The sequence below is a fragment of the Lissotriton helveticus genome, chromosome 10, assembly GCF_964261635.1.
Source record: "Lissotriton helveticus chromosome 10, aLisHel1.1, whole genome shotgun sequence".
Classification (NCBI taxonomy): Eukaryota; Metazoa; Chordata; class Amphibia; order Caudata; family Salamandridae; genus Lissotriton; species Lissotriton helveticus.
Genome location: NC_136071.1, coordinates 828928684 through 828950051, shown reverse-complemented (window position 1 = coordinate 828950051; position 21368 = coordinate 828928684). Strand labels below are relative to the sequence as shown.

Here is a 21368-nt window from a genome sequence, read left to right as displayed (position 1 = left end):
CAGGAATGCAGTTTTTAGAGTGAGGAGCCTAAGAGGACAGTTATGAAGAGGCTCGAAGGGAGCACACATAAGGTATTTGAGAACAAGATTAAAGTCCCACTGGGGCATTATGAAAGGAGATGAAGGAAACAGATGAGCAATGCCCTTAAGGAACCTATTACCAATAGGAGACTTGAACAAGGATGGCTGATCTAGCAGCCGAAGAAAAGCAGAGATAGCTGCAAGATAACCATTGCGAGCATCCAGAGCAGAGCCCTGCTGGGCCAAAGCAAGTATATACAAAAGGACCTCTGAAAGAGGGACAGAAAGGGGATCCACAGCCTTTGCTGTGCACCATGCCACAATCCTGTTCCATCTAAGGCATATACAGATTTAGTGGAGGGACGCCTGGCTGCCAAGATGATATTACAGACTTCAGGTGGAAGGGTGGAAGCTGTCAACTGTTGCCGCTCAATTTCCACGCAAGGAGGTGGAGACTGGATAGGTTCTGCGACAGAAGATCCACCTGAAGGGACAGTCTGATTGGAGGATCGATGGCCATGCTCAGAGGCTCGGGGTACCAGACTCTTCGTGCCCATTCCGAAGCCACAAAGATAACTAGGGCCCGGTCGCGCTTGAACTTCCTGCGCACTTGGAGCAGAAGGGGCACAGGGAGAAAGGGGTACAGGAGACCGTAGTTCAACTCGCTATGAAAAGCGTCACAGAGCATGTGCCGCCTTGGAAACTCCAACACGAAATAATACTGCTGACATTGCGCATTCTCTTCAGTGGCGAACAGATCTAACCAAGGCTTTCCCCACCACTGAAAGAGAGCTTGCACCACCTCTGAATGAAGACCCCATTCGTGATCGCCCAAGCACCGACGGCTGTGTTTGTCCGCCCTGGCATTCAGAAACCAGCCAGGTGTTGAACAACCAGGGTCATGCCCTGATGTTCCAGCCATGTCAAGAAGCAGAGAGCCTCCTGACAAAGGGTCCACGACCCAACCCCACCCTGTTTGTTGCAGTAGTGGTGTCTGTGAACACCTGCACCACTCTCCCTTTGAGAGAGGGAAGGAATGCCTTCAGTGCCAGTCGGATCGCCTGAAGCTCCTACAGGTTGACATGATGGCTGCCCCATCCCAGGAGTAACACATCTGTCACCACCATTACGTCTTGTTAGGGAAGGGAGGGGGGGGGGATCTGCCTCTGACCCAAGATTGGTTTGTTAGCCACCATTGCAGTTGTTGTGCAGTTCCCTCTGAAATCTGAACGTAGTTGGAAAGATTAGCTTGATGCTGCGCTCACTGGAGCATCAGGTCCTACTGCAGAGCCTGCATATGCTATCTGGCATGATCCACTAACAGGATGGAGAAGGCCATGAGGCCCAGCAGCCTCAGAGTCATTCTCACCAAAATCAGGGATGGAGGCTGAAACATTGGTATCATCTCACAAATATCCCGGACTCGCTGCTCGGGAGGATAGGCCCGAAACTGCAGTGTCCAGAACAGCTCCAATGAAAGGAAACATCTGAGAGAGAGTCAGGTGTGACTTCAGCACGTTTATAGTGAACCCACGGGAGTACAGGAAGTCTGCGGTAGTCTGGAGGTGGGAGATGGCAGCCTGGGGCGAGCCCAGAACCCCTGATCTGTGCAGATGAGCTGCCGCCATCACCTTTGTGAACACCCGAGGGGCAATGGTAAGGCTAATGGGGCGCACGGTGAACTGAAAGTGCTTTTGGTCCACCGGGAACCGTAAATAGCGTCTGTGGGCTGGCGAGCCGGGAATATGGATATAAGTATCCTACAAGTCCAACGCCATCATCCAGTCTCTGAGGTTGAAGGCAAACAGGACCTGCGCCAACATGAGCATCTTGAACTTCTCCTTCTGGAGGAAGCGGTTGAGGGCCCTGAGGACTAGAATAGGACCCAGGCCTTTGTCCTTCTTGAGCACCAAAAAGTAGCGGGAATAGCAATCACGACCTACTTCTGGTGCAGGAACCCTCTCTATAGCTCACTTGGCCAAGAGAGCGGAGACTTCCTGGTAGAGAAGTGCCAAATGATCCTCCAACATGCATTCGTAAGACAGTGGCATGGCAGGAGTAGTAGTCTCGAAAGGGAGGGAGTAGCCCCTCCGGACAATTTGCAAAACCCACCTGTCCGTCGTGATAGATTACCGGTGGAGGAGGTGATGGCGACAACTGCCTCCTACTGGCCGTTGACGGGCCTGAAACGTTGGACTAGGAAGGTTTGGAGGCTGCGGCGGTGGGGAAGGGAGGTGTGGACTGGCTGGCCCTCTGGCTCCCAGAGCCACGACTTCGCTGTGGTTCATGTCCACGCAGAGGCTGAGCAGCTTGAGTGAACCGGTGGCTAAACTGGGCCAGACGCAGTTGGGTGCCCCTTCCGTAGTCACGAAAGGGACGAAAAGCAGACTAGAGTGGGCGAGAAGGCACAGTGAGGCCCAAAGATCTGGTTGTAGCTCTAGAATCTTCACAGCGCTCCTGCACAGAGTCTACTTTGTCACCAAAAAGACGACAGCCATCAAAGGACATTTCCATCAAGGTTGATTGGACATCCCCCGAAAATCCAGATGTCCTCAACCAGGCGTAGGGCCTAAGGGCTACAGACGTGGCAATTGTTCTGCCCAGTGGGTCCGTGGTATCCAGCCCAAATCCAATGGTAAATTTGGCTGCTTCTCTCCCATCTGCCACTGCCTGGGAGAGAACAGCTCTGGCTTCCTCCAGGCACTGGGGCAGCACTTGCGTGACTGTATCCCAGATGGCATGGGAGTAGCGGCCCAAGAGGCAGGAGGTATTCACCGACTGCAGTGCCAAGCTGGAGAAAGAGAACATACACTTCACAAGATGGTCCAGCTTCTTGGAGTCCCTATCTGGAGGGGCAGAAGGGAATGCGTCTTTAGAAGAGGAGGATTGGACCACCAAGCTCTGAGGGTGAAAGGGTGTTCGGTCAAGAACACTGTGTCACCCAGGGTAGGGCGGTTGCAGTGGGCAATTGTCCTCTCCACAGGAGCCCCTGTGCTGGGCTTGGACCAAGTGCCCCGGAGGACATCAGTGAGGGCCTCATTGAACAGTGATAGGGGTTCAGAAGAGGAAGTCACAGGCTGAAGCAACTCTGTCAGGAGGTTAGTCCTGACTGCCACCGAAGGGAGATGAAGGCCCAAGACCTCATCAGCCCTTCTCACCACCACATCATAGGATGCTCCCTGCTCTGTAGTCCCAGTAGGGGGGCGGGGGAAGAAAACCAGTGTCTGGAGAGGTGTCCAGACGACTGGCATCACCCAGATCCTCTCGCCCAGTCCGGTTCAAGCTAGTCAATTAAAGGGTCCAACGACCCCTCCCAGTCCTCATCGCCACCCTCCGATTGGTAGGGAACATAAGGGATGAACAGGGGAACTAAAGTACCCGCCGACGTCGGTCTGGCTCTAGGTCCATCTCAGGGATGAGGATGGGGACGGTGTCTGCCAGGGGCACAATCGGGGTGTTGTGTTGGGATCGGTGCCAGGGAAGGTTAAGTGAGATCGACCCGAGTTAATCCGGATCCAGGCCTGGATCCGTGGGGGCCCACCAGAACCGGTTGCATAGAAGGCCCAGGACCCCCGACCCACTCTGCAGGGCCCGAAGGCATGCCGGCAGAGTCGGGCTGCCAAAAGACGAGGTGTAAGGCCTCATAGAACAGCACAAGTTAGGCAGGGGACGCTCTGGCTCCCAGAAAAGGTGAGAGACGCAGAGTCGTCCCTGAAACAGGCATCAGAGATGGAGCCTTTGAGCAACAACACTCCGATTCCTGTGTCGCGCCAGCTGATTGATTGAGAGAAGGCGAAGAGCGCTTGTACTTCTTCGACTTCTTCTTGTGTTTAACGCACCCGAAGACCACAATGACTTAGAGTGCGACGAGGAGTGGGGGCTACGCGAATGGTCTGGAAACCTTCCTTTCAATGAGACTGGGAATGACGCGGAGCTTACCGCCTGGCCTCCAACAACTTTCAGGACTGCTTCTGCAAAGTCTTTGGGTGCCTGGCAAGCCAGTCGGAGCATGACTTCGGGTCATGGTCACGCTCCATACACCACAAGCACATGAGGTGCAGATCCGTCACCGACGACATCTTGTGTTGGACATGCTGAGCTTGAAACTGGTCCAACGTGGGACATCCCTCGCGCACCAGGAGTCCAAGTCTTGAAAAAGATGCCAATAAAATGTAGCCAAAAAGTGGGTAAGGGGAAGCTCTCTCTGGATCTGTGTTAGGCTTGCGCGGAAAAAGAAAGAACAGACGTCAACGAGCATGGGCGGCGTCTAAGTAGGCACTGCGAAGTCATCCCGTTGACCACAATGCCAACAACGGTCGCAGAGTCGACCAACGCATAGGGGTACTGCTAAAGAAAAATCTCCCGATACAGAATGACGCCTGGGGAAATTCTAAAGGTAAGGAATCTACAACTGTTTCTTTCAGATCACCAGTGCACTTTATGCCACTGCACTCTATTCTGCACCTCTACTCTACACCCAAGCACTCTACGCCACTCTACTCTGCATCACTCCACTCTATGCCATTGCACTTTGCCCTGCACCACTCCGCTCTACTCTGCAACACTTCTCTCTTCACTGCTGCACTCTACGCCACTCTACTCTGCCTTGCTCCACTCTATGCCACTGTACTCTACGCCACTTTATTCTACTCCGAAACAATTTACTCTTTGCCACGGAACCTCCGCTACTCTATTCCACAATACGCTACTCTATTCTACACCAATACTCTCTACACAAATTTTCTCAAAACCAATTTACACTACGTCAATCTACTTTACACCACTGCACTCTGAAACACTCTACTCTGTAGCACTGCACTCTATGCCAATGAACCCCATGCCATTCTACTCTATGCCACTGCACTCTACTCTGCATCACTTTAAGCCACTCTATTGCACTCTACACCACTCTTAATCTACTGTGCACCACTGCACTCTGTCACTGTATGCCACTTCACTCTACATCTCTCTATTATACTTTACTCTGCACCACTCTACTCTAGTCCAGTGCACTCTACTATGCACCACAGGGGCCGATATTGCAGTTATGCTGCATAAATGGCCCTGTAACAAAAACGGCCACCCAGGGGCACAAAATCGGCCCCCACCTTGGCGGCCCACCAGGGAAATGCATGGTGCCTGCTACGGCCAGTCCGGCCCTGGTTTTAAGCTGACAATCTGGACATCCTTACATCTGTTCAGCATTGGGAAACCTATTTTTGGGTAGCTACGTGCTTTAGAACATATATCATAATAATAACTGACCCTGCACTCCACTCTATGTCACTCAACTCTACGGCCCTTCCAATTTCCGACACTCTACTCCCCTCACGACACTGTATGCTACTCCAGGACACCCTACTTCACTCCTCTCCACATCACTCAACTCTACTGTGCGCCACTCCATGCCACTCTCCTTTACCCCACTAACTTTTAGTCATGCTAAACAGCCGCCACTCTGGTGTACAACATTGCTAAAATTTATTGGCAAAGCCAATAGTTCTTTCTTAGCCAAGAATTACCAGGGGTGTGCATAAAACAAGTTACAGCCATGGATCATTCATCACAAAAAAAAGAAAATCACTTCAGCTAAATCCCTTGGCATCCATCTAAAACATCTTCGTAGTTTCAAGCCCTAACTTAATTTCACCTTTGTCTTGAAGATAGAGGCAGTATCCAGACTTGTGTGCAACAACAGAGAAGCCATGCTCTCAGGAGCCCTAGTTTGAGTTTTTTTACCCAGAGAAAGGGAGGTGGAGTTAAGACTCACTTGAAGAGCGAGAACATAACATTTCCCTAAAAGCCACAAGTCTATATCCACTGTGAGTTTCCTTTTGCACTACTGCTCTACTACACATAGTATTGCACAGTTTTTGTGAGCAGGGTGTGGAGGTCTGCTGAGGACACATGGCATCCACATTATTGAGCAGCATTAATTTTGGATAATGCGTGGTACCACAGTGTTAGTGCTTGATGTTTTTGGTCAGTTTGTCTGTGCTGCACTGGTTCAGAGGCTTTGGTCCTGAGCGGATAGAAAGGGAATTGTCTGAAATTATCTTTCCTGATTAAAGCCTTTCCTAAAAGCAGTCATTAGCTGTACCTTGTCATCTGTGGTTAGCTGTTGATTCTGAGCACTTGCTTAATCTAGGTCCATAGATATTAGCCATAGGCTCACAAAGGCCTTCGCCATGATTTGGCTGATGTATCATTTGCTGGAAGATTAGGAAAGATTTACATCATAGGGCCCTGGACAGAAACAAAATATGGCAGTGTGTTCTGGAGGTGGTTGGACCCCATTTACCCCAGAAAGTCTTGTACAAAAACATATTTTTTTTAAAAAAGGTCACTACATATCTGAAGACAATAAATCATCCATTGCAAATGTATACAATATTGTCTTGTTAAACCACTTTGTACAATTTAGCACGTTCCAGTAACTACGGTCAGCAGCTGGGGGAGCACTGCAGGTACACAGAGGGTAGCCGACAGTCTAATCAGTCAGTCCATGGGCAATAATGCTTGAAATATTGCCCAGGCAGAGTTCAGAGTCTCATGTGGCAAGCTTGTGTTTGTCAGACCCAGTGTCAGAGCACATGGGGATCCGAGGTCTATAAAATATGTGTTATTAATTAGGATATCATTTTTATTGGAAGCTGATTCTAGCCAGTAAGATACCTCAGTGTACTAATGTCTGTAACCTAAAGATGAGTTTGAATCCCAGCAAGTCCACTCACTATTTCATCTTTTTGAGGGTGTCCCTCAAGGCTCTACCATTTCTACATTGAGTTGAATAATAATGACTACCTGTTATTAGCACCTGGACACCAGACAAAAGTTGCAGAGCACTATACAAGTGTAATACATTCTGTGCAATGCAACAACAGCGAACATCTTTTTATCCTCATCTATGCACCCATCTATCCAACCAGTCATCAGACCATCAGTCCTTCTACTCACCCTTTATTCTTCGATCTAAGGATATCCATGTTTCCCTACTACATATATCTACACCTACCTGTGGATTCAATGTCTCATCTGCATACTGCCATTACCCAACACACACACAAGCGCACACCATCTGCCCACCCATGCATTCATCCATCAGATCACAACCAATAATTCATCCAGTCAGTCTTGCATTTTTTTAGCGACGCAACTGCATCCATCCATCTAGCCATCCAGCACTGTATGCACCCACAGGCATTCAACGACTGATTCATCTTTATAAGCAACCACGCAGCCATTAACCAATCCATCCAACCAGCATCCATCTTTGATGGCATCTGTGCATACTTATTGGTGGGCTATGTGTGGGGAGATGTGTGTGCATATTTTCATCTAGGTGTAGGTTGAACTGAGGGGGACCATGTAAGTAGAATTTCTATTTGTGCATCCAAAATATTGAATAAAAGCGAATGATAATAATACATCTAAAGTACGCCATAGACCTATTAACTTTGCCAATACTCGCTTTAATGACACTTCATTATCTTAATTGATGGTGGTCGATATGCTATTAAGGAGGGTTTAATTACCCACAAGCAAAGGACAGCGGTAGAACAAATTCACCAAAACAATTTTATTTCCAGTGTTTACGCGGATATGCACACAGGCATGATACAATGTTGAATTGCTTAAGTCTTCATGCAGAATTATACTCTTTTCAATGAAAGAAACCAGTTTCATCCAGGATCCACTATCTACATGCCTATGTTACAACAATTATATCAAATCTGGTATCTGAGGAAAAGATACACATGTAATATGTACATTTAAGTTACCTATTTTACACAAAGTTTAAAAATTCAAGTCACATAAAACTCAAAAACTGTATTAAAAGTCTGAATATAAAAAGTGGAAATCCAACTGGAATGCCTAACGAATGGAAGCTCTGTATTCACCAATGTTAAAATATTAAAAATGTAATGAAACTGACTTTTGATGCAACGTGTTAAACGGTTCGCATCAGTTTCTAATTTCACAATATGGCACCCTACCAAATTAAATAAATTTATGATGAGGCACTTGTTAGTGACTAAACCAAAAGAACATTGTAAGACCCAACGCCAGATGTAAAAGGTTATGCAGCAATCTCTTGTCAGGAAATCATGTACAGAACACACACTGGTAGATGTATTGTTCAACGTGTGCATGTTCTATCATCCAAAATATTTTATTGTGTACGATCTTCTGGCTGTACAATACATTGTGATGACTTTCCACAATGATGGAACCAAACCAAACAAAGGCCACACACTGACGAGCTCAGGTACAAAACAATAAACACAGCTTTACTGGAAACTGTAACAATAATCAATGGAATTTTTGTTGTGCAAAGGTTGAGCGATTTAAAGATACTGGTAGAATCGTGATCGAACTACTTGGGTGCCAGACAGTTTGTGAGGATGGGCATCAACTGCAGGACTAAAGTTGCTTTTGTTCTTGCTCTGATAACTTTCACCGTTTACTTGGTCCGCTGACTGGGATACTGATGAAAGAGGTGGTTGGTCAGTCAAAGTCAAACTGCTGGAACTTCCTATATCTAAATGCGTGGGCACAGTTGAAGGTGGCTGTGGCTTTGATATATCGTCTACACCAGAGTCTCCAACCTTGAGCTCTCTTTTTTCGCCTGTACTGAGGTCTGATGTGCTTGTGCGTAATCTTTCTCTGGCAAGCCATTCTGAGATTGAGAGATACTGTGATGGACATTTTGGTTTCAGTCTATCCACTGCAGACAATTCTGTTTCTGTGTCCTTAGCCCTCAGGAAGCCTCCCTGCTCTTCAGCCTTCCAAGCATTCAAAACACTGATTTCCGCAAAATCTCTTTGCCCTCCCAGTGTGTGCCGCCTTCTGATATTTTTTTTCTTACGGCTTTCCTGAGAAGTTGATTTTTGACTTCCTACCCCAAACATGTCATCCGCAGATGCTTTCAAGCGCAGTTTCAATCTTTCTGTTATTTTTAGTCTCCAGGCAGGCTCTTGCTTTTCAGGTTCACTACTTACTGACGGAATGAGACTGCCTGTAGACAATCCTTTTTTAATAACATCTGGCGTACACACACTGGGAAGTTCCTTCTCACATTTGCTATCCGCTGAACATTCACTATCAGTCTTATGCCGTGCAGATTTCCTCCTTGATAATGTATCACATTCAATAAGTTTGTGGGAGCTGAACAGTTTGCGGCTGTCTAGCTTTGGTGTAGAACTTCCTTCTGTGCAACTTGTGCTTCCATCAGAGTTTCTTCGACCCATAGTTGTAATTTCTTGAGTTTTACCTCTAAAGAGTCGGTCAGCAGCAGAACTTGAGGCAAAAATAGAGAAATCGCTTTCACTATCTGTTTCAATATGGCGTCCTTCGCTGATCAATTCACTTCTCTCATCGTCTGCTTCATCGCCTTTGCTTTCCGTTACAGACTGTACTTCCGGGCTCATCATGTTACAATCTATACCAGTCAGATACGTAGTCGATGATGTAGTAGAGTAGTCTGAGGTGATGGAAATTACATCAGCTGTCAAATATTCATTGCCTTTAATTTCAGGGCTGTTTAATTGGTTGGATTTTTTTTTCTGCAAGGAAGCCTGGGAAGAAGTACTAAGCAGAGTACCAGAGTCAGACACGGATTCTTCAACTTGGAGGGATTTTTGCACAATAGTTGTGTTTCCTTTGAACACTGTGTTTTGTCTAGCGTTGAGGTTTGGGGATTTTGCATGTTTTGGTTGGCAGAGTGGTGAGGACTCCGACCGTGTACTCTCTTGAATAAATATATTTTCTTTCACTGCACATTCATCTTTGTTGTTACTTTCTTCTTTCTGCTTTATATGTAGATTATTTTTGGTACCCAAAACACTATTTTCATTTTCCAAGTCTTCTCTTTTAGTGACAGGTTTTAGGACATCAGTCTCAGACTGTTGTGCAACTTCCCTTTTATAGAAGACATTGTCCAACTCATCTTCGGAACTGCTTGGATGTGGTTTCTCTTTTGTTTTTTTCCTCTTTCGACTAGCTGCTGTAAAGATGGAGGATACAAGCAGTTCTCTGCTATACTGATCTTTCCCAGATCCCCAAGAACCCTAAAAAACATAAAATTGAGAAAAAATTGTAGTCAGAAATAGATCATACATTTTGCCAGCACCAAACAAATAAATGCATTACAATTGATAAAAGTATTTCAAATGTAACAAGAATATGATCAAAATACATAGGCGCACATTTTTCACACATCTTTATTGTGGTGCTTAAGATAAATATGCTTTTTGCAAAGCTCCTCCAGAATATTGTTTGCTTCGTAACACTTTTCTTGATAATTCACAAAAGTACAAAGAGGCAGATCTTATGTGGATTAGCCAGTCTTACCCAGTTCCTCTCCAAACCACATGGCAGTCTAATTTAGATCCCTCCCTTCCCAAACACAATCTTCACTTCAAATTCACATTATTATAAATATACTGACTACTTTTCAATTTTTCCAGGCAGGTCTTTGGATTTCCAGACAGAATTCCGCTACAAAACAAAACAAAAAACTATCTAGCATGGGTCTTTTTAGGTAATTTCTTCCCTTCAGGTTTGTCATAGTTGTGTTCACAATAAAACTGCTATGGGAGACTAATTATGGGCAGGGAAAAACACACTGATGTGCACGGTCCTTAGCCAGACAAAGATTTGGTAATTAGCCATATCAGACTAGCTTTCTGATCCACATTTACAAAGGGTGTAGCCGGAACGATGGTCTTTATTTTGCACAACAGGCTGGCTTATAAGGAAATACATGATTCTTCGCTACCTTTGTTAAGAAACAACTAAAGATTTATGTGCCATGGGATCCACAACCGAATCTCAAAAAGTGACAGATAAAGTGGGGTTGGCTGTACGAGTTAAAGTTTCACTTACTGTTTTGTTAGCCTACTCCAAAACCACCCTGTCATGAAAAAGGACTGTGCCAACTAAGAAGGTCATTGGAAATGTATGCGTGGTGGAAAGTGCCCTTGTCCTCGACAGGGATGCTGCAGATGATGGAGGTAACAGTTTCTTCAAGAGTGGGGATATCACAGACTATGATTACTTCTTAAATAAAGTCCTTTGTAATACAGTCTTAAAGGTTAACAAGTGAGTCATGGATAACAAAGGATAAGTACTCTGGGTACTGGATAATGGATGCTGCTGTTTTTGGCATCAATTTTGATGTATGTGTCTTAGAGTCAGATGTAGAAGATAAGAGACCCCCTGAAGAAGCTTTTGCCCTTTTTTGCCTTCAAAAGGTGCGAGTCCACATGCTTGCTTAACTTGCAGATCTTCACCTAATGGCACCCTAAATGGGCAAGCGCCAACCTCCTTTCCCTATCCTAAAGGAGTACTTGGGGACATGGTTTTACAAAAGTCACAACTGAGAGGGGCATGGCCAGAGTATAAAAAACAAACAAACTACACTCGGGGTCCTCAGCTAAAATCTTCTTAGTTCCAAAGGAATGGTAGGATTTTAAGAGATTCTTCCAAGATTCTGATGGCGTCTCAGATATAATATATTTTAAAGGCTCTCAGTTAAGTGTAGCAAATCTCTCGGGGTCCAAACTCCAAGAGAACAGAAAAGGAAGAAAACTTCAAGTCCTAAGACCGAGCAAAAGCAAAAGCTTCAACAGAGTAGAAATACCCAGGCAGTGGTGAAGAAAATGTACATACGTTATCTGATCTTGAAAATAGTTGACACTAGTCTAAGAAAGATGCATCGTTAAAGTGCACACATGGTAATACCGAACGTCTGGGAGCATATTGCTTGTAGATGCCAAATACGGAAACAAAGTTACTCAACATTTAACGGAATAGAATTGTTAATATGAATGCTAACCTGTAGATGCTAACATTGGGAAAATCTTGGAGACACCCCACATTATCTCTCCTTATCCCATGATTTATTTGTTGCTGGATGTTTGGAGTCATGCATCCTATTGATGATGCTCATGATGGAAAACCATTACAAGGCAGTTGCTTTATGTTTCAGCTGTTTATTGGGATGTATCTTACTTTGTGCCTTTGTCAGCTTATTTTTTTATGGAACTGTATACCTTGCCAGAAGACAGTAGAATCTCAGTTAAACATAACATTGAAGTAGCTGTTTTTTTAATGGAACTTTATACCTTGCCAGAAGATAGTAAAATCAGAGTGAAACATAATATTGAAGTTGCTGAAGGTCACTAGTGTAGGAGAACAAAGTAACCTTGATATCTCACTTGTATCTGTATCAAATATCACTTCCTTGTAATTTCATGTACAAGAGAAAGCAAATGATTGAAAATGACCCGGAGGATGCAGCCCCCAACCAAGATAAAAGCCTAACTCACAATGGAAACAAGTACTGCTACAAAATGGTATACAAAAGGAAGAAGTTCACACGATCGATACTGGGGGACAGTTCACAAAGAAGTTTTTAAAAATCTGAAATTTTGGCTTCGGGCTAGCTGCAGAGTTTTCTAACCTTAGCGGGATTCACAAAGTTGCCCAGTACTCTATGAGTAAATATAAACAAAATATACATTTATATGTATACTTCTACTATCCTAACTAGGGACAGCCTCATGTATACGTGATAATAATTAGGTTTTCATGGAGTAAACATGAGGAAAAGGTGCAAGTAGGCTTCGCGCTTTATCTTCATATTTATATAATGACAGCGCTCTGGGATAAAATACAGTGTGAACAACCCAGAAAAGGCAATCATTGTGCATGTAAGTTCGTGAAAATGTGCGTACAAGGAAAATATTACTTAGCCTGTAACCATCTTTTTGTAGCTTGCAGTGCTGTAGATTCAGATGCTCTGCATTCTCCTGCCATCTAGTTTTGGGCAAGGATGTTTGCAAGTTGTTTTTGTTTGAAGAAATCATCGGTCTCAAGATATCTTTTGACTCCTCCCTTAGCTAGTCCACAATGCACCAGGACAAAACTACCTCATATTTTCTTCCTCCAGCAGGTGAGTAATGTAATTAGAGTGTAGAACAGCACAACAAGGAATGTGTAGTGTGCCTAACTATTTGGTATAAAAACATTTGTGATCATTGCTCACTTACAGGGAGGTGGGAAACAACAGCAGTGCAGGGTGCAAACTGGTTACAGGATACAATTTTTCGTCTGTAAAATGTCCTGCTGTATATCCCATGCTCTGGATAAATTAAAAGCAGTGTACTCGCAAAGTGCTGGCTAGACAACAAATGACATTCTCAATACAGTTTGACCAACTAAAAGTCTCCTGACCGGCTGGATGTCCAGACACTAATGATTACTGAACGTGGGTGACGTTCACCAAGTAGCATCGTCAGAAACATCTTCCATTGGAATGTTCTCCAAGAAAGTCATGGTTGCTCCCTTCTTCTAGCCGAATATGCCCTAGGCAGTCAATGCAGTGTACGCTAAGCTTTAGTGTAGCATGTCAGAATGCACTTAACTATACAGCTGGCAATATCGCCAATAGAATTTAGGTTTTCTAGGTGAGGCGTAGCAAAAGCAAGAAACAGCTGCTGTCTGTTAGAGGATGAATTTCTCCCTGCAATGACTACATCATTGCTCTTTCAACATCTAATGTGCGGTAATGCCCTATCTGACATTGTCTTAGAGAGTGGGATGAAATTAGACAACTTAACGGTTTGGTTAACATGGAAAGGTGAAATCACATAGTAGAAATCTTGGATTTGATCTCAGGGCAACTATCTTTATGGAAGTGAATAACATTTTACTCTACTGTAAGCGCCTGCAATTCACTAACTCCCCTTAGTGAAGTAATTTCATCTAAGAAGGCTACCTTCAATGACAGAAACTTTACGTCACAAGAGTGTAGCGGCTTGAACTGGAGGTCCCATAAGTCATGTCAGCACCACATTTAAACAGTCAGTGGAGCTGTAGGATGAATAATTCATTTAAATCCCTCCATACAAAAGAAACAACAAGTATTTTTAATAAAGAGATGTGTTCTCTCTTGACAGGTAAATGTAACAAAAGAGAAGTGTATTCAAACCCAGCTTTTTGCAACTGCGGCAAGTAATAAAAGATATCCTGCACTGATGACAGTAGTGTTTCTACTTGTTTAGTTAATAGGTAACAGGCACATTTTTCCACTTGGCTGCATAGCATGCCTGCATGGTGGGCTTGGGGGCATAATGTAAGATATGCATCCACTCCTGAGGAATGTTTAAGTAATCAAACTCCAATACCTCAGGTACCAGATCACTAGGTTAATTTCCCCGAGGTTTGGATGTCTGGCTGAACCAGATTTTCAAGTCAGAAGAACTGCTGTGGGTGACTTTTCGTGCAGACGGGCATTTCCAAAAGCACCGACTAACATAGCTGTCCCTTGTACGTATGGGCAATCAAGACAAGAGTCGTGGATGCCGGTCTCACTTTCGTCACTACATATAGGCAGTGGAAAGAAAGAAAATATTGCGGACCAGTTCATCCATAGAGCATGCTCAGAGGACTGTGGGTATGGATACATGGAGGATAAGCTTGAGCACTGTGCATTTTTGGTGGCGATAAACAGATTGAGAAGGGCTGTGCCCCATTTCTGAAAGTATTGCTGATGTACTTAGCGATTCATCTCCAACTTATGTACTTGTTGATGTATCCTGCGTAGTTGTTTTCTATTCCAGACAGGTGCTCTGCAATGAGCCTGATGTGGTCACAAATTGCCCAATGCCAGATCGTTTAGGCTTGTACTGACAGCTGAGGGGAGTGGGTTCACTCCGCTTTTAAACATAGAGCACAGAGATCACGTTGTCCATCTCTACTAGGACTGTTATCCACCAAATGAGCATATAAAATGCTCTGAGTGTCAACTGCATCACTGTGTGTTCTAGATACAGGATGTGACAATGCTGTGGTTCTGGTGTCCAGGTAACTCAAACAGTCATACTGTTGCAATGTGCTTCACACCCCTCGTCAGAGGAGTCTGAGAAAATTTTACCCTGCTAGTCGGGTTCTAGAAATTACCTGTCCAGCAACAAGTTCTGATTGTTCCGCCATTTGAGAGCGTGCAGAACTCTGAGCCCATCAACACAAGATCTTTCTATTTAGCCAATATTGTCACAATTGCAGTGCCAGAAACTCTTGAAGCGGGCACATATGCAATCTGGAGTAGGGTACAATCATTATAAATGAAGTCATCATTCCTAATAGTCTCCTTACTGTCCACAAAGTTATGGGAAGTGAGGTCGGAAATAGGAGTTGCAGCCTTTGGAATGCCATCACCCTGTATTTGAGATGGAAATCAACACATCTTTCCCAAAAATAAAGACCTGTTAGGGATTGAGGCAACTTTTTCACATAGACAATGAATCCTAACCAGTGTAAAAGACACGCTGTACGAGTGTTTGCTAGACATTACTGTTGGCTGCTGCTCCTTATCACCCAATCGTCCAGATAAAGAAAGACATGTATGGGGATGCGGTCCATGTGCACTACTACCAATGTTCGGCATTTGGGGAACACCCTTGAACTGGACTGAACTGGAATTGCAGTCTACTTACCAAGTGCAGGTGTCAGTGATGTGGCGGATGTATGAAGATGTGAAAATAGGTGTCCTTGTAATACTTTCTCTCACTGTAGTTCCCGACTGTGTGCTGTTGAGGTGGCATATTTGGTGGTGTGTGTGAAACAGAGCAGTATCCTGCTGAACAAAATACCAGACAGGACCCACTTGTCTGAAATTATTTACTCCAACGGTGGGAGGGGTAGACCTATTGTCCCCTGATAGGTATTTCTAGAGCCACCTCCACCCCTTACCCTACCACTCCACCAGCCCCAGAGTCACAGTGGTGAAGATTTATAATCCCCTGGTGCAAACACTTCGTTCAATGAACCAATACGAATTAGAAATCCAGTTGGACTGCGACCAAGAAACAACCTACTAAGTAATATTGAGTAGGAAGTATTTCCTGGTAACAAACAGTCCCACAAGATTAGTTCAATGGCAGTGGAAATTCTACCCCGCTTTCATTTAAGAATCACACACTCCAGTGTCACCAGAAATAGAATATGCATTTTAAAATATTTATTTTAAAACTCTTAACCTAGTGCTTGATATGGATGGTAACATCACAGAAGATAACATTTAAAGCCGCAAAGCAGTTCATGAACATTAGAAACAACAGGAAATAATGGCGCTGCATTGAATGTTGTAGTCTTAATACCCTGACCATGCAATGTCTAGGCGCTACGCTAGTACCAACAGAATCAGTAAATGATGATCCTGTTCTTCAAGTTTCAGAGGCACTGCACATACCTTGTTTGGGACAAGGTCTGTTGTCTAGAATAGCATGCAAGGGCAGTGTCAGAAATTGTGTTGGTTTAACAACAAACACAGCCCTAGCACCAGTAAGCGAAGCCAGAGCCTTGCATGATTCTTGCCGGAGCCTTCTTCGGTTAAGGTAGAATCTGGAGCAAAGCTCATCCTGATCGAGATTACAGCAGGAAGTCCTCTCCTAACTAAGGTTGGATACCTGGGTTTTTATAGTATCTGATTGTGACTTATCTTATATTTTGAAAACCATGATGGGACAAGGAGACAATGAAGCAGCAATAAAACAAAACATCATGGCGGAGAATGAGTCAGCTCAATTCTATAACTATAAAAAAATAAAATAATTTCAGCTTACATAGTAAAGAGACCTGGTACCAACATTTCTATGCAGCTCTGGAAAAAATATATTAACACTTTCTATGAAAAGAAATAGAAGAAACAGGAATACAAATAGAAAAGTCGGAACCCAGAGTGTAAAGGAAAAAGAAGAATCTAAAAAAGTCGTTTTGGGGGCTTGGCATGGATGGGGGTGGTTAGTCAGCTCGAACGTGGAGCTCTAGGGCGTATGGAGCCCAGCACCGCCAGTGGTGTTTCTGAGGCAGCTATGCGGCTGATGTGCCTCAGACACCATCGTAAACATCAGAGGCAATGAGTGGTGGTTGTGGCATCGTCATAGAGATGGAAACAAGGTGGGTGGCGAGTCTGTAGAGCGACTCGCTGAAGCCCCTGGATGACAGCCGCTCTGTGATTGGATCAGGTGCGGCCTGGACTATGAAGGTCCCGCCTGCATTCTTGTGAACCACCAAGTCCAGTAGGTGCAGACTGGTGAGGTCCATGAGCACCTGGAGTAGGCGCATGCTCGAAATAACACGGTCAGCGTTGCTATTGGAGCATAGCTGCCTATGAGCCATGGAGGGACGGCGCAAGAATCAGCCCGCATTAACATCTGCTGCGGGGGGGAATCACATTGGGTGGACTGGCCTGGATGGCCAATGTGGATCGGCCTTGGAAGGGCCTAGCGCACATTAGACCAGCATGATAGCGCACTGAAAGCAGCAACTCTTCCCCAAGGCACAAATTGGCTGCATGAGGCCAGAGGACCATAGTTCGCACTCTGGCGTCGACTCTGGTAGTGCTGCAGAATAGAACCCCCCACTATCTTGATCACAGACCAATCCAGCTCCCCTGAGCAAGAAAGGGCCCATGCACCAGATACGGGGCCTCCACGCAGAATCTTCACCTCCAGTACAGCCCCCAGAGACACAGCTCGGCCTCCTGGCGCCAACTGACCAGAATCGACCTAAATACCCCTACTACAGCCGAACTGGTGTGCTCTGCTTCAGGCTATGGCTACGAACCATTCCAGAAAAGACACCAACATAAAAGAAATGCTGAGTGAACCCCCTCCCGCCAAAAAATCAGACCACTCTCCCATTTTCATAAACTTAGGCACTCCATGTAACCCAACGAAGTCCGGTACCTGGCTTTTAAATTCCAGACTTCTCCAGCACACCTCATTAACCCCTGATATCGCCATTGCGCTGCACACATTCCTCGACCTCCATGAGGACCCAGATACCCCCATTGCCTTACTATGGGTTTGTTTTAAGGAAGTAATAAGGGGCACCTATATTGCCATAGCCGCGTGACACGATAGAGAAAGGACAGCAAAGAGAGTTGCTCTGGAAGGCTGCGTGAGCGACTTCGAGGAGCAGCATACAAGTTTGGGCGACCACCAGGTATGGAGTCAACTCACATGAGCTCGCAAGTAACTTACAGCCACATGCATCAAGTGATTTAGGAATCGCAAACGGTGCGAATCGCAAAATTCGGCCATTTGCGATTCCTAAATCACTATATGGGATGCATCATTCAAAAATACAAGAAATCGCTATTTTTTGCGATTTCTAAAAATGCGATTGCATTTAAGGAATTGCAATTTGCGATTCCTTAAATGCAATGCATGACACCTAAAAAAATTGCGAATTCGCAATTAGGAGGAAAAAATTACCTCATGGTAATTTGGGAAAAATCTGAAAAATGCAATTTTGTGCATTTTTCAAACTGTCATGTTGTGCACACAAATGCCCTTAGGGCATGTGTGTGCACAACATATGTGCATAGGTTGATTTCAGGGGTGCAACAGGGTGTCCTTTGGACACCCCTGCACCCTTGAAATCGCAATCTCAATTTGCGATTAGCTAATTGCGAATCGCAAATTGAGATTGTCTTCCCATTCATTCCTATGGGCCTTTTGGCCCATAGGATTCAATGGGAAGGGATTCCTTAATTGCGATTCGCAAATTGTTAATCGCAATTAAGGAAAAATTAGGAATCGCTAAAAAAATTGCGATTTTTTTGATGCATTGCCGTTTGCGATTCCTTAATTGCGATTCCTTAATTTTCGCAATTAAGGAATCGCAAACGGCAACAATGATGCATGTACCTGTTAAAGCTTTAGAAATGGATAAAGTAAAATAAGCCTAATTGAGCATTAAACAAAAGTGCTTTACCAGTGGTAACAAGGCGGGACGTTTGTTAGCCCATAGGTTGCGAACTCAAGCTCTTAGGAAAAGGATAAATGAGATTGAGATGCAGCAGGGACACACGGTCTGCCAGGACTTACAGATCGCACAACAATTAGGAGCGCTTCTACACCACATTGTGCACGGTAGAAGACACTTGATGTGGAGCAAGCCAACTGATACATTGCCCTAATCCCAGTAGAATGTATCCGACACGGAAGCTGCACCTATGGATAGCGATATCCAAGCGGCAGAGGTTCTGGCAGCAACAGAAAGCTGCAGCTGGGAGAGGCACCTGGTCAGGATGGCTATCATGCCAACTACTAAATGTTATGTTATGTTATTGACATTTATAGCGTGCACAGACACTCAAGAGTGTCCCGGCGCGACACTTAAATGGGAGCTGAGAATCGACGGATATTTAAATAAAAAGCAGAGTTTTCAGCCGTTTCCCGAGAGCTTCGGGTCCTGGATGCCACGAAGCTCCACAGGAAGTGAGTTCCAGGCCACCGCTGCCTTGTAAGCCAGAGAGCTACCACCCATTCTTGTAAGGCGGAAGCACGGAGTAACTGTCAAAAGCTACACCGCTGTGCGCAACGGTCTCAGGGGCAAATAAAACTTGAAACGTTTCTCAAGATATACAGGGCCAAATCCATACAGGGTTGAATGAGCCAGGGTGCGGACTTTAAATTTAACTCTTTCAGCCACGGGAAGCCAGTGCAGATTGTGCAGATGTTGCTTTATACTGGATCTCCCCGGAATGTTAAGTAGAGACCTTGCTGCAGCATTCTGCACTAACTGCAGTCACTTCCGCTGGTACCCAGGCAAGCCAATGTACAGGGCATTAGCATAATTGATGCAAGAAAGTATCAGGGCACGGGTAACCATTCCCTTAGCTGCTCTAGGCAGCACAAAGTCAAATTAAATGTGACAGTTTCAAAGTTAAAATAAATACAGTTTTAACATTAGAATAAAAGCGGTAAAAACCGGTAAGCGCAGTGCAACGATCTGTGACACTCAACACCCCAAGGCACTGGCGTCCGCGCATCGTGCATGTTTGTAGGCAAGCCACCTAAATAACTAGTGCACGCACTATCTAAAATGGCGTCTCTAGTTGTCCACCCTGGAAGACAGCAGGACGGGGAATGGAGGTCTAACCCTTCCTAAAGTGCAGAGTGCAGGTAGGTGCGAGCAGCAGCACAAAGTCAAATTCAATGTGTCAGTTAAATAAATACAGTTTTAACATTAGAATAAAAGCGGTAAAAATGCAGTGAGCACGGTGCAACGATCCGTGTCACTCAACACCCCATGGCTTATAAGACCATTGCCCTTACTGGCCCGCTTATACAACGCTTTCAGCGATTCAGGGACCCGCAGACACCATGAGAGAGACAATTATTACAGTGATTTCCAAGCCGGGGGAAAATCTAGTACACTGTGCCTCTTACCGCCCCATATCTTTGCAGCAATAATACCACATGCCTCTGCCACCTCCCATTGATCTCGCAAGCCAGCAATACTACTATTGGTCGGCGCTAAAAAAGCGGTTGATCGCGTGCATTGGCCGTACTTGACGGAGGTGCTGGCCAAGTTTGGCCTTGGACCATGCTTTCAGAAATTAGTATGGTATAGTTATGCCGCTCCGAGGGCGCAAGTCAGGGTAAATGGAGTGTTGTTGTGCCCTTTTGATATCACACAAGGCACTGTTGGCGGAGAGAATACGGGTCAATCTATAAATAGCGGGCATCCCTATGGGAGGTAGAGAACACAAACTAGCCATGTACACAGATGACGTCATATCACTTATGTAATTTCCACACTTGGTCTCAGAACTAGAGGCCTTTGGTAGGGTCTCAGGCTTTAAAGTTAACACTTTGAAAACGCTAACAGTGGTGCTCACGGTTCCATAGGCGGACCATGCACAACTTGGCTGCCTCTACACCTTCCTCTGGGCTACACAGGGGGTCCACTAACTGGGCCTGCAAATCCGCTCCACCTTGGAGAAAACAGCAGTGCATAACTATGTTTCGCTCCTCTCCAAAGCTAGTGCGGACTTCCAATCATGGATGGGTGGTTCCCTCACCTGGATGGGAAGACTGGCAGCGGTACAAATGACTCTTCTGCCAAAAATACTTTATGTGATGCAGACATTGCTGTTCCAACCCCCACCGCATGTCCTAGGGAAGCTGCAGTAGTTACCTGAACATTACATCTGGGACAGCAAAACAGCCGGGACGGCCAAAAACTACACTTACTGGCCACAGAGGGAGGGTGATATCGGAAAACCCCACTTGACAAACTACTACCAGGCAGCACAACTTGGGTATATGGTTACACGGTCAAGGCCTATGTCTGAGAAGCATCGGAACTTCATAGATCAAGCGCTAGCAGGATACCTATCCGGAAAATACCATGGCTCCCTACACCGCACAGACCAATGGGGGTATATGTCTACCTGGTGCTCTGGACATAGTATATCAAAGAAACTGCCTTCTCACCCCAAACGCCAATACTTTAGTGTCACAGATGCAGGCCTAGTTGGTGGC

The 21368-nt window shown here is 45.2% G+C and overlaps 1 protein-coding gene across 2 annotated transcripts in view; it reads right to left on the bottom strand.

The window, feature by feature from the left end:
* Positions 1-7585: 7585 nt before the first annotated feature.
* The window catches only part of ARHGAP21 (Rho GTPase activating protein 21), a 545637-nt gene continuing 531854 nt past the window's right edge, over positions 7586-21368 (bottom strand). For both annotated transcript variants that reach the window (XM_078663440.1, XM_078663441.1), the window contains one exon: positions 7586-10091. In XM_078663440.1, the coding sequence (XP_078519566.1) occupies positions 8370-10091 (1722 nt within the window). In that variant the 3' untranslated portion in view covers positions 7586-8369. The remainder of the gene's footprint in view (positions 10092-21368) is intronic.